The sequence below is a fragment of the Oryctolagus cuniculus genome, chromosome X (genome assembly GCF_051225735.1).
Source record: "Oryctolagus cuniculus isolate XC-2025 breed Fujian yellow rabbit chromosome X, ASM5122573v1, whole genome shotgun sequence".
In the NCBI taxonomy this organism is placed as follows: Eukaryota; Metazoa; Chordata; class Mammalia; order Lagomorpha; family Leporidae; genus Oryctolagus; species Oryctolagus cuniculus.
The window spans coordinates 26,118,605-26,136,604 of NC_142888.1; the positions used below are offsets into that span (position 1 = coordinate 26,118,605).

At 40.6% G+C, this 18,000-nt stretch overlaps 1 protein-coding gene across 6 annotated transcripts in view; it reads right to left on the reverse strand.

Annotated features, from left to right (window-relative positions):
• Positions 1-18,000, reverse strand: part of MED14 (mediator complex subunit 14) — a 73,534-nt gene that overhangs the window by 15,036 nt on the left and 40,498 nt on the right. Inside the window, exons 17-25 of one of the 6 annotated variants that reach the window (XM_089324384.1) lie at positions 17,526-17,686; positions 17,293-17,439; positions 15,562-15,653; positions 14,762-14,914; positions 14,190-14,459; positions 9,736-9,876; positions 6,804-7,000; positions 5,846-5,957; positions 4,712-4,729 (exon numbers count right to left, since the gene is read on the reverse strand). In XM_089324384.1, the coding sequence (XP_089180510.1) occupies positions 5,864-5,957; positions 6,804-7,000; positions 9,736-9,876; positions 14,190-14,459; positions 14,762-14,914; positions 15,562-15,653; positions 17,293-17,439; positions 17,526-17,686 (1,255 nt within the window). In that variant the 3' untranslated portion in view covers positions 4,712-4,729; positions 5,846-5,863. Of the gene's footprint in view, positions 1-1,912; positions 2,045-4,633; positions 4,730-5,845; positions 5,958-6,803; positions 7,001-9,735; positions 9,877-14,189; positions 14,460-14,761; positions 14,915-15,561; positions 15,654-17,292; positions 17,440-17,525; positions 17,687-18,000 lie in introns of those variants that run through there. The other 5 variants (XM_070067489.2, XM_089324385.1, XM_070067491.2 and 2 more) reach the window with 5 other exon arrangements.

Here is an 18,000-nt window from a genome sequence, read left to right on the forward strand (position 1 = left end):
CCAGTTTGCATACCAGCTGTTCCATTTCTGATACAGCTCCCTGCTAATGGCCTGGGAAAAGCAGTGAAAAATGGCCCACAAGTGTTTGGGCTCCTGCCACCCATGTGGGAGACTCAGATGAAGTTCCAGGCTCCTGACTTCAGCCTGGCCCAGTGCTGGCCATTGTGGCCATCTGTAGGGTGAACCAAAGGATGGATGGAAGATCTCTTTCTCTCTAACTTTTCCAAAATAAATATATAAATCTTAAAAAAAAAAAAAGAAAGCAGTGATTTCCTTAAACAACTTAAAATATTCAAATTTCATCTTTCAGATACCTTCAACATATTATTTCTATTCCTTTGTAACAAGCAACAAACTGAGGAAATACTTCTACCAAATGTATCAGAGAGCAAGTGGTCTTTATTTATAAAAAGAAATCTTACAAATCAGTAAGAAAAAAACATCACAAGAACATTGGCAAAGCATAAAAATGGCAGGCATAAAATAAGATACACCAAAGACCAATGAACATAAAAAACAGGTTCAACTTCACTAATAATCAAAGAAACACACATTAAACAATACCATTTTCCACCTATCAAAATGGCTAAGATTTTTAAAAGTCATAATACCCTGTGTTGACAATGATGCAGGACAACAGACATTCTCGTATGATGCTATAGGAAATTGGTACAGCCTTTCGGGTGAGCAATTTGCAATATGTTTCGAAAGCTTTAGAATTTCTCAAACCCTTTGAGACAGCAATTCCACTTCTAGGAACTTACCTAAGGAAATAATCATGGATGTGAGTAGAGACAGCACCATTTTTAATTGTGAAAAAATGGAAACATTGTAAACGTATAATACAGACAAGGGAGTAGTCCAAGCTATTTAGGATGATGATGTAGAGTATTTTACTGACAAATGTTCCCAACAATATTAATAGTAAAAATCAAAATCACAGGTGCTACACAGCTTAAAAACAGAGGAAACTCTCTACGCTGTGAAATGGCATAGTATTCATGATATGTTAAGTGAAAAACGGCACTGAACACAATGTACAGTATGCTGCCATATGTGTAAAAGGGAAAACACGTATAGCTTCTGTATGTATGAGACAATGCTGCAAGAACAAGGAGTTGGGGCCAGTGCTGTGGTGTAGTGGGCATCCCATATGGGCACCAGTTCTAGTCCCAGCTGCTCTTTTTCCGATCCAGCTCTCTGCTATGGCCTGGGAAAGCAGTGGAAGACAGCCCAACCATTTGGGCCCCTGCACCTGTATGGGAGACATGGAAGAAGCTCCTGGCTTCTGGCTTTGGATCGGCCCACCTCTAGCCATTGCTGCCATTTGGGGAGTAAACCAGCAGATGGAAGCCCTCTCTGTCTCTCCCTCTCACTGTCTGTAACTGTAGCTATCAAATAAATAATAAATAAAAATAAGGAATTAATAATCTTGAAATGCCTCTGGGAAGAGGATGTGGTTGGTAGAATAAAAAGGAAATATTTCACTGACTACTACTTCTTCCAATTCAAAATAGAATTTTCACGAGAAAAAGTTAAAATTTCAAGTTTCAAAACAATTCATATGGTAGGGTACCCCTATGAGGAGGTGTCTGAGGCGGTTAACAAGAAGATGGGTAGAGAGCAAGCGAGAGCAACAGAGATGCAAGAGAGCAAGCAAGCAGAGTGAGAGACAGGAAGGGCAAGGGACAGACAGCAGATGGAGCCAGAGTCCAAAGCAGAGGGAGACTAACTGGTCATCATTACCTCTGGGTGGCAGGCTTAGAAAACATTTCTTTTTGTTCCAGCAATACTTTTGCTATTTCCTCAATAATAAACCAGTGCTAATTTTGCAATAAGAACATTTATTAAACAAAAAATTACTTTCACATCAAGCTCTTAAAACTATAGCAACTTCCATGTATGGACTCACCATGTGGACTAGCAAAACTGGCCCCTGGTCCTATAGAGATTCCATGCGAGGATGGGGGAGGAGTTGCAACAAATGACGCGGGTGATGGGGCTCTCAAAGCCCCACTGGGGGAGCTGGCAGCATGCAGATTTCCTAATAAAGGAAAATAATTACAGATGATCTTGCAGGACACATACTATGTCCTGTCCAAAAGACCCCCAGGCTAAAAATCTCCCTACAGGCTAAAGAAACAGTTAGTAAAGCTCCCGTAAATAGCACAAAGAAAAAGTAAAAAGATTTCATTATTGAAAAGAGAGAGCTCAAATCCACGGGCCCAGAGTTCTAGCTCTTATATTGATTGGCTTTTTAAAAATTAGGGGTGCTTTTTTCTTTATTCACTCGGTCATTCAACAAGTAGGCATGAATGTAGCTTCATGCTAAACACTGTTGTAGGCACTGGGGATGCAGTGGTTAACAAGGGAGATAAAAATTGTTGCCCTCAGAGAGTTTATATTTTAGTAGAATGAGAATGACAAGTACCTGTCATGTAATGGAAAAAACTAGAGCAAAGTAAGCGGGCAATCTGGTGGTGCTGGGGAAGTGGGTGTCCTTCTTTATATATAAAGCAATGGAAGATCTCTCTAAGAAGAGGACGTGTAAGCTGAAAGACATGAAGAAAGTGAAGGATAAGGCACAAGGATATCTAGAGGATAAGATATTCAAGGCAAACAGAAGAGCTACTGCAAAGGCCCCACCGATGGAAAAAGCAGTTACCAAGAACAGAGGGGAGGCAGTTTGGCTGGAACAGAGTGAGCAAGACAGGGAGCAGGAGAAGAGGTCAGAGAGGTTCAGGGAACAGCAGTGGGTCTCAGATCACAGGAGGACTTGGGGGTCACTTTAAGGACTTGGGGTTTACCTTGAATGAGTGGGAAGCCAGTGCAGCATTTCAAGCAGGAGTCATGAGCTAACTTCCAACCTATAAGGATCACTCTAGAACTCTACTGCTGTGGGAAAATCAGAGCATGGGAGCATGGGCAAGGCGAAGAGCAGGGACACCGGAAACAGAGGCGACTGCAACAATCCAGGTGAGGGAGGACCAGCAGCTTGGACAGAAGGTTGGAGTAGTGAGAAGTGGCTGGATTTGGGGTAAATTCTGAAGACACAGGAGCCAGTTTTTGCTAAGTGACTGAATGTTACAGTGAAGGAGGAGGAGTCCCTCATGAATCTAAAAGCTCCGGTCAGCAGGAAGGAGGGGGTTACCATTAACTGAGTGTGTGTGGAGTGGGGGAAGACCACCACTGAGGGTGAGAGGATCAGGAGTTTAGTTCTAGCCATGCTGAGTTTCAGGTAGCTACCAGAGATTACGTAGGCTGAATTTAGAGCAGAAAATACAGGATCGGAGTTCAGAGGGAGAGGTCTAGTTGAGTGATATAAAAGCCTGAAAGACATGATCTTAAAGATGGTATTTAAAGCCATAAGAATTGTTTTAATTCAGGATTATAAAAGGGGTGATCATGACTACCAAAACTGTAGGAAAAATGCAACATTAAAGCACTTGCTACATTACCATAACTACTTTCATTATCAGCAAGTTTAACATTCTCTACAACTGTGTAAGATAATTTCATATTTTTATCTTCTATAATAACTAATGTCTCACATTCAATTAAGAAGGTCATCCACTTGATTAACCTTTAAGTTAATTATCAGCTACATGATCTGAACAAGTGACTTGACTTGTCCACTCCTCCATAAAATGGGGCTAATAACATGACCTACACCACGGGTTTGTCGTGAAGATCAAATGATTAAAGAGCTTAGGATAGGGCTTGGCACATAGTAAGCATTATATACCTTCTACCACTATAATTATTTCAAAATAATTCTTTCCTTTCCTACTATGCAAAAACAATCTCAACTTCTATCCTAGAAACACTCCTCTGAGGTTCCATGATGCCTTTGTCCTGCTTGTCTACTTCTACCTTAGAGGTTCCTCACCACTGACCACACACTGGCAACCCTAGAGGCAGAGCTCACCCACCCAGTCAGCCTTCCAGACCCTAAAATGCCAACAATTTCCGAGTCTTCATTTGTGGTCCAATCATCTCTGAGAAGACACGGGCTTCAGTACAGCCACATGCCTGGACATCTTGAACTACAAGTCTATGGGAACTTACAAAGCCATGGGTTCAAGAGAACTCCCCCTCTTCCCTGTAAAATCTGCCCCTCCATCACTTCTGACCCTCAGAGTTATGCTAACTTAACTCTCACTGGCCCCTAGTAAAATCCAACAGTGGCTTTCCATACCCACACAACAAAGGGCGCCGTCTCTAAGAGCCTTGTCTCTCCATGTTCCCACCACTGGGGAGTCTACCAGCTCCTGAAACCTCGGGCTCTGCACACTCGGGAATCCCTCCCTCGTCCATGCCCCTGCATGCCTAATTGCAACCCAGCCTTCAAATCCCAGCTTAACCAGTGCTAGGAAGAGGGCAGCAGGCAAGAGATTTCCAGAGAAGAAATGATCAACCCCTTTATGGAATGCTCTTTCAGAAGCCTGAATGACCCCTTGTAATGATACTCATCACACTTGGCACTACAGACGTAGACTGTTAATACAAAAACCTAAAAAGAGGAAGCACACTCTCCCTCCCAAGCCCCAAAAAGGGAAGGGGGAGGATTTAAAGATTTCTAAAAATGAAGATCTATTTTTTTTTTAAGTCATGCTACTACAGTAGTAATTGGAAGAGCAAATGAGTGGCTTAAGCATGAGACATACGGTGCAGGTGCATCTGCCAGGATGTGAGCATCTGGGCAGCTCTGGATGTCAAGCAGCCCCATCTGGGCAACAAAGCAGAATAGGGGCTGGTCAGAGAGGGATCTGTCATGTACCAAGCCCCAGACTAAACATTTTATGGGAGTTATTTCATTCAATTCTCATAACATCACTGAACAAAAGGTTTTATACTACACAATGTAAGTAGCTGGTTAACAAGTGATGTCTCTACATTTCCCATCTGTAGATTAACAGGCTCTGCTAGTCAATACAAATTTCTAATACACATACACGTTTCCTTATTCTACAAATGAAAGCAGTGGGCACTGCAAATTCTGTGAACATTTAAAAGCAAATGTATTTGTTTGGCTCATCACTTAAAAACCAGAGTTTTATGTAGCTTCATATTTGTCCTGTTGTTGGCTAAGTACAAATGCTTATGATTGGTATAAAAGTACTTAATGCTTTTAACTGAATAGACTGATTATTTATATTAAATTAAAGATGTTTACTACAATATGCATTTTAAAATTATTTTACATACATCTTTTAGGCTAAGCTTCTTTTTTTCAACAATGATCATTTTGCTCTGGAAATACTGTTGTTCACTCACGTTAAAAGTAAAAATGTAGCATTCTTAAGCATTTTTACAGTGTACTTCATGGGGCTGCCAACAAAGCCATATTGACTGAACAAGCAGGCAATGCACTGCCCAATTCTGACAGTTGCGAGTGGGCCAACACCCGAGCGTGGCAATTTTTTTTTCCCCCTAAAAGGGTTGGCATAGCAGGAAGGCAGCCAGAGACACCACATACACAGATGTGCCTGAGTTCCAGTGGGACTTTATTTACAAAGACAGACAGTAGACAGGCTCTGGCCCTCACGTCTTAGGCTGTCAACCTCTTAACACAGGTTTCTTGGATTAGCACCCCTTGGAGTTGTACCACGAGTTGGGCTGTGGGTGACAAGACTGCCATTTAATTCACACCTTTTGAAGTGCTCCTGAGCCATAAACACAAATTTCACACAACTCTGCCATAATGCAGGAATAGCAAGTAACTAGTCACAGACTAAAAATGAAATTCTCCCTGAAGCCTGAGGCTGGATATATGGTGGTTTCCAATGTGCATGTGTGTTGGATTTGAAAGCTGTACATGACAAGAGAATAAGCAGTATCTTACCTGGAGACTGTGTGTGCATCATGGAGGGAGACTGATTGACTGTGCTGTGGTAAGATGTAGGGGGTGAAGTAAGAGGGTAAGCGCCTGATGTTCCTGGCTGTTTTGGAAATGGCTGAAAAGAAGAAAATGAAATATTAAATTTGGACAACCATCAGTGGTATAAAAGTGTGGCTTTACCTAATTAAGGCTACAGTGTTAACACTGGTTACCAAATAGGAAATGTGAGTTAAGAAAATGTGTAAAATACATATCGATAACACAAGTCTTCAAAAACTCTGACTTTCAAAATGTAACAAAAATGGCATCATCCTTGTTTCTGACTGTAACATCACTGCTTCTGTCCCTCAAGGTGTTTCGTGCTCATTTGATCTACCATATCACTGACTTATCTGTATCACTTATCCACTATTTCACTGGTTCTAAGACTTTTATTTCCCCACATTTTAACATCTCTGCAATCAGGGTGCACCTTTCTATTCATGGCATGTTAGTTTAACTGGCACTGTTTTCTCTTTCTTAGCAGTTCATAAAATATGGTGCATCTTGCATTTGGTGGAGTTTCAAGTGAACAAAACAGCATAGATAGTTCAGCCTGACCTCTACTACGTTTACCTCCATCTCTAGTAATGAAAAACCAAGGACAATCTACTTTGTCTGTATTTTTAAAAACTGAAGCATGACTCACATAAAGTGCAGAAATTTTAAATGTCCAGTTTGATGAATTTTTTGTAAATGTAGTTACCATGGAGATTGAGATACTGAAAAACTAACATTACCAGCAGCCCAGAGGCTCTTTTGTACCTTCCACATCTTTACCACCGTTCCAAAGATAAGCACTATTCTCCCACTTCTATCATACAAGCTTAGTTTTCGCTATTTTTGCATTTCATACAAATACTGAATATACATTTTATGGTTTCTGGTTTCTCTTGCTTAACAATGTCTTGGCAAAATTCACCAAGGGTGTTGCATGTAGCAGCAGTTTGTTTCTTCATTTCTGTAAGGTATTCCATCGTGGGGCCGGTGGTCAGCCTGCAGCGCCGGCATCCCATATGGGCGCTGGTTCGTGTCCTGGCTACTCCTCTTCTGATCCAGCTCTCCGCTGATGGCCTGGGAAAGCAGTGGATGATGGCCCAAGTGCTTGGGCCCCTGCACCTGCATGGGAGACCCAGAAGAAGCTCCTGGCTCCTGGCTTCGAATTGGCCCAGCTCTGTCTGTTGTGACTATTTGAGGAGTGAACCAGCAGATGGAAGACATTTCCCTCTGTCTCTCTCTGTCTGTAACTCTACCTCTCACATAAATAAATAAAATCTTTTTTTTTAAAAGGCATTCCATTCAATGTTTATATCCCAATTTATGTTTGAGTTGTTTACAACTTTTTGGAACAATAATGCTGCTAAGAACATTCTTGGGTTTTTAATGCATTTGTGTTGCATACATGCCTAAGGGTAGAACTGTTAACTCACTCACAGGCATGCATAATGTTCAGCTGGAATACTGCTCAACATTACTGCAAAGTAAGTGTATCACTTTGTCACAGTAAATGAGAGTTTCAGTTGTTCCGAACACCAAATGTTGGCAAAAATTACCAACTTTGCTCAAAATCATTTTGGCAAATACTTGGTGCAATTTCATTGTGGTTTTATTTGTATATTTTTGTGATGAGAAATGTCAGAACATCTTTTCTGTGCTTACTGGCTATTTGGACATCCTCTTTTGTAAAATACTTTAAATCTTGAACCCATTTTCAAAACTGGGTTTTTTCCTCCTTATTGACTCTTCTTATACTATTTTAAAGAAAGTATAAAATTCAAGTTCTTTAACTCACAAACTATAAAATCAGATATTTAAGTATATTGTTTTATCCAACAATGTAGAATGCACCTTTCTTTTTGGACATTTATAATTTTTTAAATTTATTTTTTAGGGAATACAAATCTCATAAGTATAACCTCAGGAATATAGTTATTCTTCCCACCATACTCATCCTCCCACTTCTCCTCCTCCTCCCTCTCCCATTCCCAGTCCCATTCTCCATTAAGATTCATTTTCAATTAACTTGGTACACAGAAGACTAACTCTATACTAAGTAAAGAGCTACCTTATAATTAAACCTGTGATCTTCCTAAGCTATTATATTTTCTTCCTTCCCTATCTCACGGACTAGCTTATTAATTCAAACTATTCATTTTATATAAAAAGTAAGACTACCTGCTAACATCAAGTAAAATGTACATGAATCCCTTAATGAATATTTTTTCTACACAACTATCTTATCACAGAAACCAACAGCTTGCAAATAAGAGTGTAGCACAGATATGCAGTAAAAAGAAATATAATTGAAATTGTTAAATAAAAAATGCTCAATCCTCAAGAGTACCTCATGTTGAAGCCACTGATTAATGACATTTAGCCACAGCTGATAAAAGTCTTTTAAAAGAATTCTGACTAGCATTAAATGTCAAATTTAATTTAAAAACAAGGTTGAATGAGACATTAAGAAAAAGCAGAAAATTCCTAAAATTTTCACAAAGTGACAGATCATTCTAACTTTTCCAGAGTATCTTACTGTTTTCTCGATCTACCCACTTCTAATCTTTCTTCTGCCTTAGCCTGAACTATTTTCCTATTAACAATCTCACGTTTAAGTATGAAATACTGCTGGTACACAGACTTCTTAGATGTGGCTCAGCCCCTGTTCCACATCAGGTACAAGTGAAACCTACAATGCAAGAAAGGGGGCTTCCGCAAGAAAAATGATGCTGTGGCCCCTGCTGGGTCAAAGCACTTCTCCCCCATGGTGGCCCAGCTTCCTCAGAGGGAGAGGATTTCATTCCAGTCAACGTTTGGACATCATTGAAGAGCCACAGAGCCTAACTCCACAGAGGAACATGGGATTTGACTGAGCTTCCCTACATCTTCATGAAGGTCAGAAAGGGAAACAAATAGTGAGAAGGCCAGAAACCCAGGGATGAGCTGTCAGGACAACACACCTTCCAGAAAACCTTCCTTCTGGTAAAAGTCTGGTACTTTATATCCAAGAGGTTAGCACTGGAAAGTCCCAGTTACTAAGTAGCCAGACCAGAAGCCAGGCACTAAAACAAGCCAAGTGGATAATCTGCACAATGTTGGTTTCATGCAGTGCTACTTTGCGAAAGCTTCTCAAGGAGAAGCAGTGAGCTGTTTTGTAAACGAAATCCAAAGGATGCGCCAAAGAGCCCTTACCTAAGGTTACATGTTCACATGCAACCAAAACCAGGGCCGTGGAAGACTTCAGGCCAGACACACAACGAGTATTTTCCAGGATAGGACAGCACACAGTCCTGGTGAAGGGGTGAAGGATCACTGGTCACCTGCTATTTCAGAAGTGTGAGTGAGGAAACATAGGCTGGCCTGGGGGCCTGCTCAACTCTCAGAAACACAAAGATGAGTGGACGACAAAACCGGAAGCTCCTAAGGTTCTGTAATGGGCTTATCCAAATGCTTGAAATGTGTACACCTGTTCTCTGGAGGAGTCCCTAACAATCATCAGACATCTGGTTCACTGTGCTCTACTCTAATAACACAGGTCTTTCAGGGAGTGGTGAGGACACTCTCCCCCAAGATCTCAGATCCCACAGCTGATGTTTCCATCCTTGGAATCATTCAACATCATCTTCAGTACACAGGTGATCTGAGTGTCTGAGATTCACGCTAACTCTAGCACTATTCACTTCCCTTCACTGGAAGCCCTGTCTCCCTCTGTTGCTGTTTCTTCATAATTGAGAATTTCCTGAGAATCCTGGGCCTACCACAGACATCCTAGCCTTTTAACAAAGAAGCTCTGACACCTGTAGAACTTGTAAAGTTACAGAAATGTTACACTGTTTGGAATTTCAACTCAACATTACCTGTTGCTGGGGTGGTGGTTGGAGTTGTGATATTAAAGAATCCATCATATCTCCACCTATAGGAGAAGGGGGATTATCATCCTCATTTACAGATCTTCTCCGAGCATCCTGGTTGCTGTCAACAAACATATTCAGGAACGTCTATGGACATAAACAAGTGAAATTCAGATTACTTAACAAACATATTATGTCCATCTCTGAAAATTATCATTAGGACAACCTAGGAGAGACAGTGCATGTTTTGAAGGAATACGGTAATTGAGGACAATGGTTAACAAAAAACAACATCTAAGTAAAAAATCATATCAACTAAGAAGTATTACACAAGTGAAAAACTGAAAAAAGAAGGGCACCCTGGCAACATTTAACACCAGGTCAAAATATTTTCTTATTAATTTCTGACCCAGAAATGGGGGAACAATTGAAATGGCCACATAATTTCAATGCCTTGGGAAATCTTCCATTTAGCGAGTTCTCAACTTTTAAGCTAGAAAATGACAAGAACACTGCGAAAGAAGCCTAAGCAACTTTCTCATTTTTACACTACATGATTTAATCTCGAACCATCAAGAACGGGGCAGCCTTGTTTTACAGAATACTTCATCAGAAAATTGAGCAAGGCCACCACGCTTACGTCTCAGGCACAGGTCCTTTAATACTCCCCACCTTCCCGGTCTTCAAAAATACCTATAATTAGTTTATCAGAATCAGTAAAGACCTATTCAAAGCACATCATCTGATTTTTAATTAAAGATGGTTTCATAACACAACACAAACCTCACCCTTTCCCAATACCTCACTAAAACCACTGAAAAGAAAATTAAAGCGGTAAGTCACAAAGACAAAAAGGAAAATAAGAGAGAAAATAGAAACACATTCTGGAGGCGGCAAAGCAGATGGATGAGTGGAAACCAAACCATCTGATGCAAGAAAGCTGTATTCTAAGCAAGCTGTGGGGAAAGCCAAGAAACAAAGCTATTTCCATCCAGAGCTTCAAGAGACTTTGGAACTGGCAGCACCAGATACGCCTGGAACTGGGGATGAACGTGAGACTAAAAACAGGACAGGGTGAAAATCTCTTCATAGGACATTGAAGCCCTCCCGGCTTTGCCACTCACACTGAACTCAGGAATTTCTACAAGTACAAGACCAACAGAGAAGGAACATCATATGAAAAATGAGGATTAAGTCTTAGATGCTAGACGTTGGAAACAGTTTTCTTCTTTCATTTGACTTCCCCAAAATTGGGAGGCAGATGCATTCCTACCTTATGTAGGAAACGTAGTACCCTTTCTTGGTACTCACACCATCCCAATGGAAGACCTAAAGCTACTGACATCAGGAGTTACCCAAAAAACTGGCCCAAGTAGATCATCCTGCAATGAAGACCACAGTCAGTAAGTTTTATCTTTAAATAAAAGCAGAATTGACAATCACTTAATATTTCAGGAAAGACACAAATATGAAAGAGATCAACTCCTCATCCTGTAAAGCACAGTGGAAAAAATGGAGATTATCCAAGAAGAAAGGAAAGGGGAGACAATATAGCCATAATAGAATGTCATAAAAGGATGGTGTAAAATGAACACTCATAAATAATAAAAAAAAAAGAGCTTTTGGAAATTAAGAAAAAAATATTGGTAAAAATGAAAAACAGAAGGATTAGAAAAACAGAAGAAATCTCCCAGAAACAAAGGGACATAGAAAAAAATAACAGTCAAAAAACAAAAGAAATAAGAAAAGCAAAGGACAAGGTCAGGATTTAAAACATCAAAACAGCAGAAAGACCTAACAGAAAAGACAAAGCAAACAATCAGGATATAACATAAGAAAATTTCCCAGAGCAAAAGGATGTAAAAGCATTCACATTGAAACAGCTCAAATCACTTAAGATCCAAGAAGTAGAACAGCATTAAATGTCACAATGGAAGCTAGAAGACAATGAAGCAGCGCGCCGGCTGTGGCTGCCATTTGGGAGGTGAACCAACGGAAAGGGAACACCTTTCTCTCTGTTTCTCTCACTGCCCACTCTGCCTGTCAAAAAAAAAAAAAAAAAAGAAAAAAAGAAAAAAAAAGAAAAAGAAAAAAAAGAAAGGAGTGGAGGAGCAGGGCTCGAACTAGGCACTCCGATATGGCATGTGGGTATCCTAAGCTGCAATTTAGTGCTGCACCAAACATCTGCCCCTTCTTTTCCTGGAAAGTATCAGTTGTGTTTTTTTAAAAAAAAAAAAAAACAAAAAAAACTTAGCTTTCTCTGTATTTCACTAACTAACCCTTAACCTCTCCCTCAGTTATGTAATTCTTCTCTAAGTACATACAAAGAGACCAGATAACTTATCGGCTTCATCTTGTAGAAATCTCTTCCCCAGTCCTCCAACCTGCTTCATTCTGGATTGCTAGCGCCCCAGGCCTTTTTCACAGTGTTGGCTCAAGATTGCGGCAGGATGAAGGCGAGGTTCCTTCACTTCTCTCTTGTGGTGCCTGACCTGTACCTTGTAGCTTGGGACTCATATCTTTTTCTTGGTTTACTTCATTGTTTTGTCGGAATACCTTCTACAATAGAATGCCTTCTCCCATGGAGAAGGTCTGTGGGAGGTTAAAATAGTGTAAAAATTTTGAAAACATTGCTTCATTGTTTTTTTTGTTTGTTTTTTTTTTTTTTACAGGCAGAGTGGATAGTGAGAGAGACAGACAGAGAGAAAAGTCTTCCTTTTGCTGTTGGTTCACCCTCCAATGGCCCCCGTGGCTGGCGCGCTGCGGCCGGCGCACCGCGCTGATCAGAAGCCAGGAGCCAGGTGCTTCTCCTGGTCTCCCATGGGGTGCAGGGCCCAAGCACTTGGGCCATCCTCCACTGCCTTCCCGGGCCACAGCAGAGAGCTGGCCTGGAAGAGGGGCAACCGGGACAGAATCCGGCGCCCCAACTGGGACTAGAACCTGGTGTGCCGGCGCCGCAAGGTGGAGGATTAACCTAGTGAGCCGTGGCGCCGGCACTCCTCCACTTCTGATGGAGTAATGTGCATTCTGGGAGGCAGCAGGTGACAGCTCAAATGCTTGGGTCCCTGCCACCTAGGTGGGAGACCTAGATGGAGTTCCAGGTTCCTGGCTTCAGCCTGGTCCAGCCCTGGCTGTTGTGGGTGTTTCGGGAGTGGACCAGCAGATGGGAGATCTCTCTTTGTCTTTCAAATAAAATAATAAAATAAATAATTTAAATAAATAAAATTTTAGTAAGCTAGGTGGAATGGTGTTGACATATTCATAGTAATGCAAACACTGAAAAACTATAACCAAAATTGCTATCTAATCATATTACCAAGATAGGAGGAAAGAAGAATATATTTATGTACTAGGGGCAACCTGGATGGAAGAAGGCAGACTTTAAAAAAAAAAAAAACTGAAAAATAATACATAGTTGGGGCCAGTGGTGTTGTGGCACAGCAGGTTAAGCTGCCGCCTGCTCCCATATCAGATTACCAATTTGAGTCTGACTGCTCTGCTTCTGACCCAGCTCCCTGCTAACCTGCCTGGGAAAGCAATGGAAGATGGCCCTAGTATGTGAGTCTCTTGCCACTCATACGAAAGACCCAGATGGAAGTTCCTGGCTCCTGGTTCCAGCCCAACCCTTGCTGTTGCAGCCTTCTGGGGAGTAAACCAGCAGATGGATGATCTCTCTGTCTCTCCCTGCTACTCTACCTTTCAAATAAATAAATAAATTAAATAAACCTTTAAAAAATTAAATTGTCATTTCCATTCTGAGAATCAGATGCAGTACTAACAGTGGTGTAAGCATGCTATTTAGAGATATGGATATAAATACCAAGAGAATCAGCTACACAGAAACGGAGAACAAGTGTGTCTAAGGAGCAGGAAAATGACAAGAACGGGTCGCAGGAGACTATTTTTCATAATAAGCCTCTAGGAACAGTTTGATTGGAAACTATAAACATGTACACGTGAACTATCACATGTCACCAGGACCTCCAGGGGCTGTGGCCCAGGACCGTACATTTTATAAAATTATCAGAGTTGAACTGATGACCAAACCTTTTTGATAATCAATGATAAAGACTACTTTTAAAGTTCCTTAGAATTGCAAACAGCGAACATGACTCTCTCTTCATAACTTTCGCCTCACTCATCCTCTGCAAGCTAAGGAAATAAAGGACTTTTTATCATCGTGTACACATGGGTAGCACTTTATCAGAACTTCCAGCTCTCTCAGAATGAAGCTGCAGTCAATGAATAAACATTGCTTCTTACAAGGTGGCTTCAAAAACTCCATGGTAAAAATGGAATTAAAAGATAGCATGTGTTTTCTATCAACTATTTGAAGCCCCCCTCGTATTAAATTTAAATAGGAATTGGTTGCTTTTCCCCATTATTTCCCCATCAAAGGAACTGTTTTATTTAGAGATCCTTTTTATGTTAACTCATGCTGTAACACTAAAATCTGTTACCTTTAGTCCTGGTGCAGGATAAAAACCTTCAACTAACTTGCTGTTATCAAAAAGACTATAAGCACCATCCCGTATTGCCACAACACCTCGACTCCGGCAGTATATGTCAATGCAATACATGTTCCTGAAGGCCAGCCTAATGTGGGTGGAAGACTGTGGCAGAATGGAGAAGCATTGGTAGGCAGTGTTGGTTCTCTGCGTCAAGCCTAACATTGGCACAGTGGGGAGTTTGTTGATGGCATTTAATGGAGCCTGAGTATCAAATAGTACCTATAAGGAAATACACAGTGAGAACAGCCAGTTTTTGTACAACTGTTAAAATCTCAGACTTGTCAATGTATAAAAAAATCAAACAATATCCTTCCATAAACTTTTCCTTGAAAAGAACATAAAAGTACATCACTGTAACCACTTTATCTAAGAAAATCTAAGAAAAAAAAGTAGCTTTCAAGACATAAAACAGAAAGGTATTCACCTTTGTCATTAAAGATGATTAAGTACACATGATTTTTCTGAGGAGTTTCGCCTGAAACACTAAGTCTTATTTTTAGACAGAAAATAAATGTAATTACCTGTAATAACTGAACCACATTTGGTGTTTTGTTGAACATTTCTTGAAGCTGATGGAGAATGGTATTGTGACAATTACTGCAACCTGAGTTTGGGCCAACAGTTCCCAATGAAATATGAAACTTCTGATGGATAGAATTCCATTGGATACTAATCTAAATAAAAGAAATTACAGAAACTGAGAAAGTAACATATTCAAGTCATAGAAAAAATGTTAAAAGGCAAAGTATCAGTGACCTAATTGAGATATTTTTTGAAAACAAGACTTGACTTAAACTTCAGATGTGCTGTTAATATGGGCCTAGTACATTCCCTAAGCATGTGTATTAGCCCTCTTTTTTATAGAAAGCTTTCATTTAATAAATATAAATTCCATAAGTATAACTTTTGGATTATAGCTGTTCTTCCCCCCATACCTGTCCTCCCACCCCCAAACCATCCCACCTTCTACTTCCTCTCCTATCCCATTCTTCATTAAGTTTCATAATCTTTCTTACAGTAATCATATTGCCAAACAGATTTGGAAACAGTGAAGAAAAAAACAAATATCCAAAGCACAACACCTTGTCCAAAATTCTCAAGATCATATGCCCTATCAAAGAGGGTGTTATTTTTATTTTCACCTTTAAAGAGTTAAGCATTATAGCATACTATATTTGTAAACAAAGCACTTAAAATTTATCATTTTATTCCTTATTTTTGATTGAGTCCTTACTTATTTCAAGGAAGTTTTCGTTTTTTTGAGTTCTCAATTTCTAAAAAAAGTTATGAGAAACTCCAGAGCTTTAATTCACAGACTTACTGAGCTCCCTTTGGTGGTCCCATAACACAAGATGAGTTTTCGATAATTATAAACACGAACTTCCGAGAAAATATTTAGATGAGCAGGTATGTCTAAACAGAAAGGAAACAAAAAGGAGATTAATAAACATGCAAAATTTGAAAATATAAATTTGAAAATGGAGGCATTTTGGCAATACTGTTTGCCTGAATATAAAGATCTCTAATTATCATAGTCCTTACAAGAAAAATCTAGCCAATAGCAGAGTCTGCTTCCATTTCTACAAGGGGGCAGAAGAGAAGGAGACAGACTGAAATAGTCAAGCATAATAGTCAGGGGGCTATAACACCAGCTCTGCCACTCTCCAGCTATGTGACCTTCAGCTAAGTTCAGTCTCTGTGACATACTTTCTTCATTTATAAAATAGGGAACGATCCCTATGTCATTGGGTGACTATGAAGATTAAATAAATCAGGCCGGCGCCGTGGCTCAATAGGCTAATCCTCCACCTTGCGGCACCGGCACACCGGGTTCTAGTCCCGGTCGGGGCGCCGGATTCTGTCCCGGTTGCCCCTCTTCCAGGCCAGCTCTCTGCTATGGCCAGGGAGTGCAGTGGAGGATGGCCCAAGTGCTTGGGCCCTGCACCCCATGGGAGACCAGGAAAAGCACCTGGATCCTGGCTTCTGCCATCGGATCAGCGCGGTGCGCCGGCTGCAGCGGCGGCCATTGGAGGGTGAACCAACGGCAAAGGAAGACCTTTCTCTCTCTGTCTCTCTCTCTCACTGTCCACTCTGCCTGTCAAAAATAAAAAAAAAATAAAAAAAAAAAGATTAAATAAATCAACACAAATTGCTTACAATATTGTATGGTGCACATGTGCACAAACAAACACACATATATGTATATGTGTGTATAGTATGTAGGTAGAACATGGTTTATCTGTGTGTAAAATTTTCTGGAAACAAAACTTAAAGAGTGGTTGTTTCCAGGGGAAGGAAAGTGAAGTCTGATATAAAATGGCCACTCAGGGGCCAGCACTGTGGCACAGCAGATTAAGCTGCCACACACATCCCATATTGGAGAGACACCCAAGTCCCAACTGCTCCACTTCTGATCCAGCTTGCTGCTAATGCACCTGGGAAAGCAGCAGCGGATGGCCCAACAGCTTAGACTGCTGCACCCACATGGGAGACCCAGAAGAAGCTCCTGGCTCCTGGCTTCAGCCTGGTCCAGGGCTGGCCACTGTGGCTATTTGGGGAGTGAACCAGTGGGATGGAAGATATCTCTCTGATTTCAAATAAATAAATAAATCTTTAAAAAATTTTAAAAGTGCAGCACTGCAGTGCCAGCATCCCAGTAAGGGCACTGGTTTGTGTCCTGGCTGCTCCCCTTCTGATCCAGCTCTCTGCTATGGCCTGGGAAAGCAGTAAAAGATGGCCCAAGTGCTTGGGGTCCTGCACCCACTTGGGAGACCTGGAGGAAGATCCTGACTTTGGATCAGACCAGGTCTGGCCGCTGTGGCCATTTGGAGAATGAACCAGCAGATGGAAGACCTTTCTCTCTGTCTCTCCCTCTCTGTAACTCTGCCTCTCAAATAAATAAAATATCTAAAACCTTTTTTTTAAAAATTGGCCACTTAATCTTCATTAGACATACTTTTCTTTTAAATACAATGTATATTTTAATTTCTCAGTTAAAACGGAGGGAAGGGATTTTTCTTTTTTTGAAATTTAAAAAGATTATTACATGTACCTGGTAGAGACCGTGCAAATTCCAACACACACTCATAGAGTCGCGCAATGCTATTCCAGTCATTAAGGAACATCTCAACCACTTTTCTACCTCCAACAGGTTCAGACAACAGATTTTCATATGTCAGATAAACATGCCGGGATGGTCCTACAGGATTATAAGGGAAAATTACTAGAAGTCAATACTTTAAACAGCCAGAAATATGTGAAGACAAAGTGTGTGAAACATCTCACCTTGCTCCCTGGTGGAAGTGCCATTAAGTGGACAATTTGCAAACACTAACTCTGCCACCCATGTGCGATTATTTCTACCTTGTAATCGGAAAGTACAATCAAGAAGAGAGCGGTCTAGAGCTTTTTGGGTTTCTTCATTAACACCTTTACAGGGAGGGATTCTGGAGATAAAGGAGAGTATATTAATTGCATTTTCCACAGAAAAGACACAGCACAGTGTTCACACTGCCAGGCAGGGTATGACATTAGAGCCTCTAATTCTCCTTCTAGATACCTTCTGCAAAGTACAAAGTCACAGTTAATACTACTTACCCATTTCCTTTCACAGCAACAGATTAGTACTCTCCCTTTCACACAGGGGTAATTGTCTTTATCCACACTTTTATTATTTAAAAAGACCACGCTTTTACAGGATGGAAATCAAGACTAGTAGTTTTCTACAAAATCTACCCAGAAAACTCTTAAGGAAAAGCTA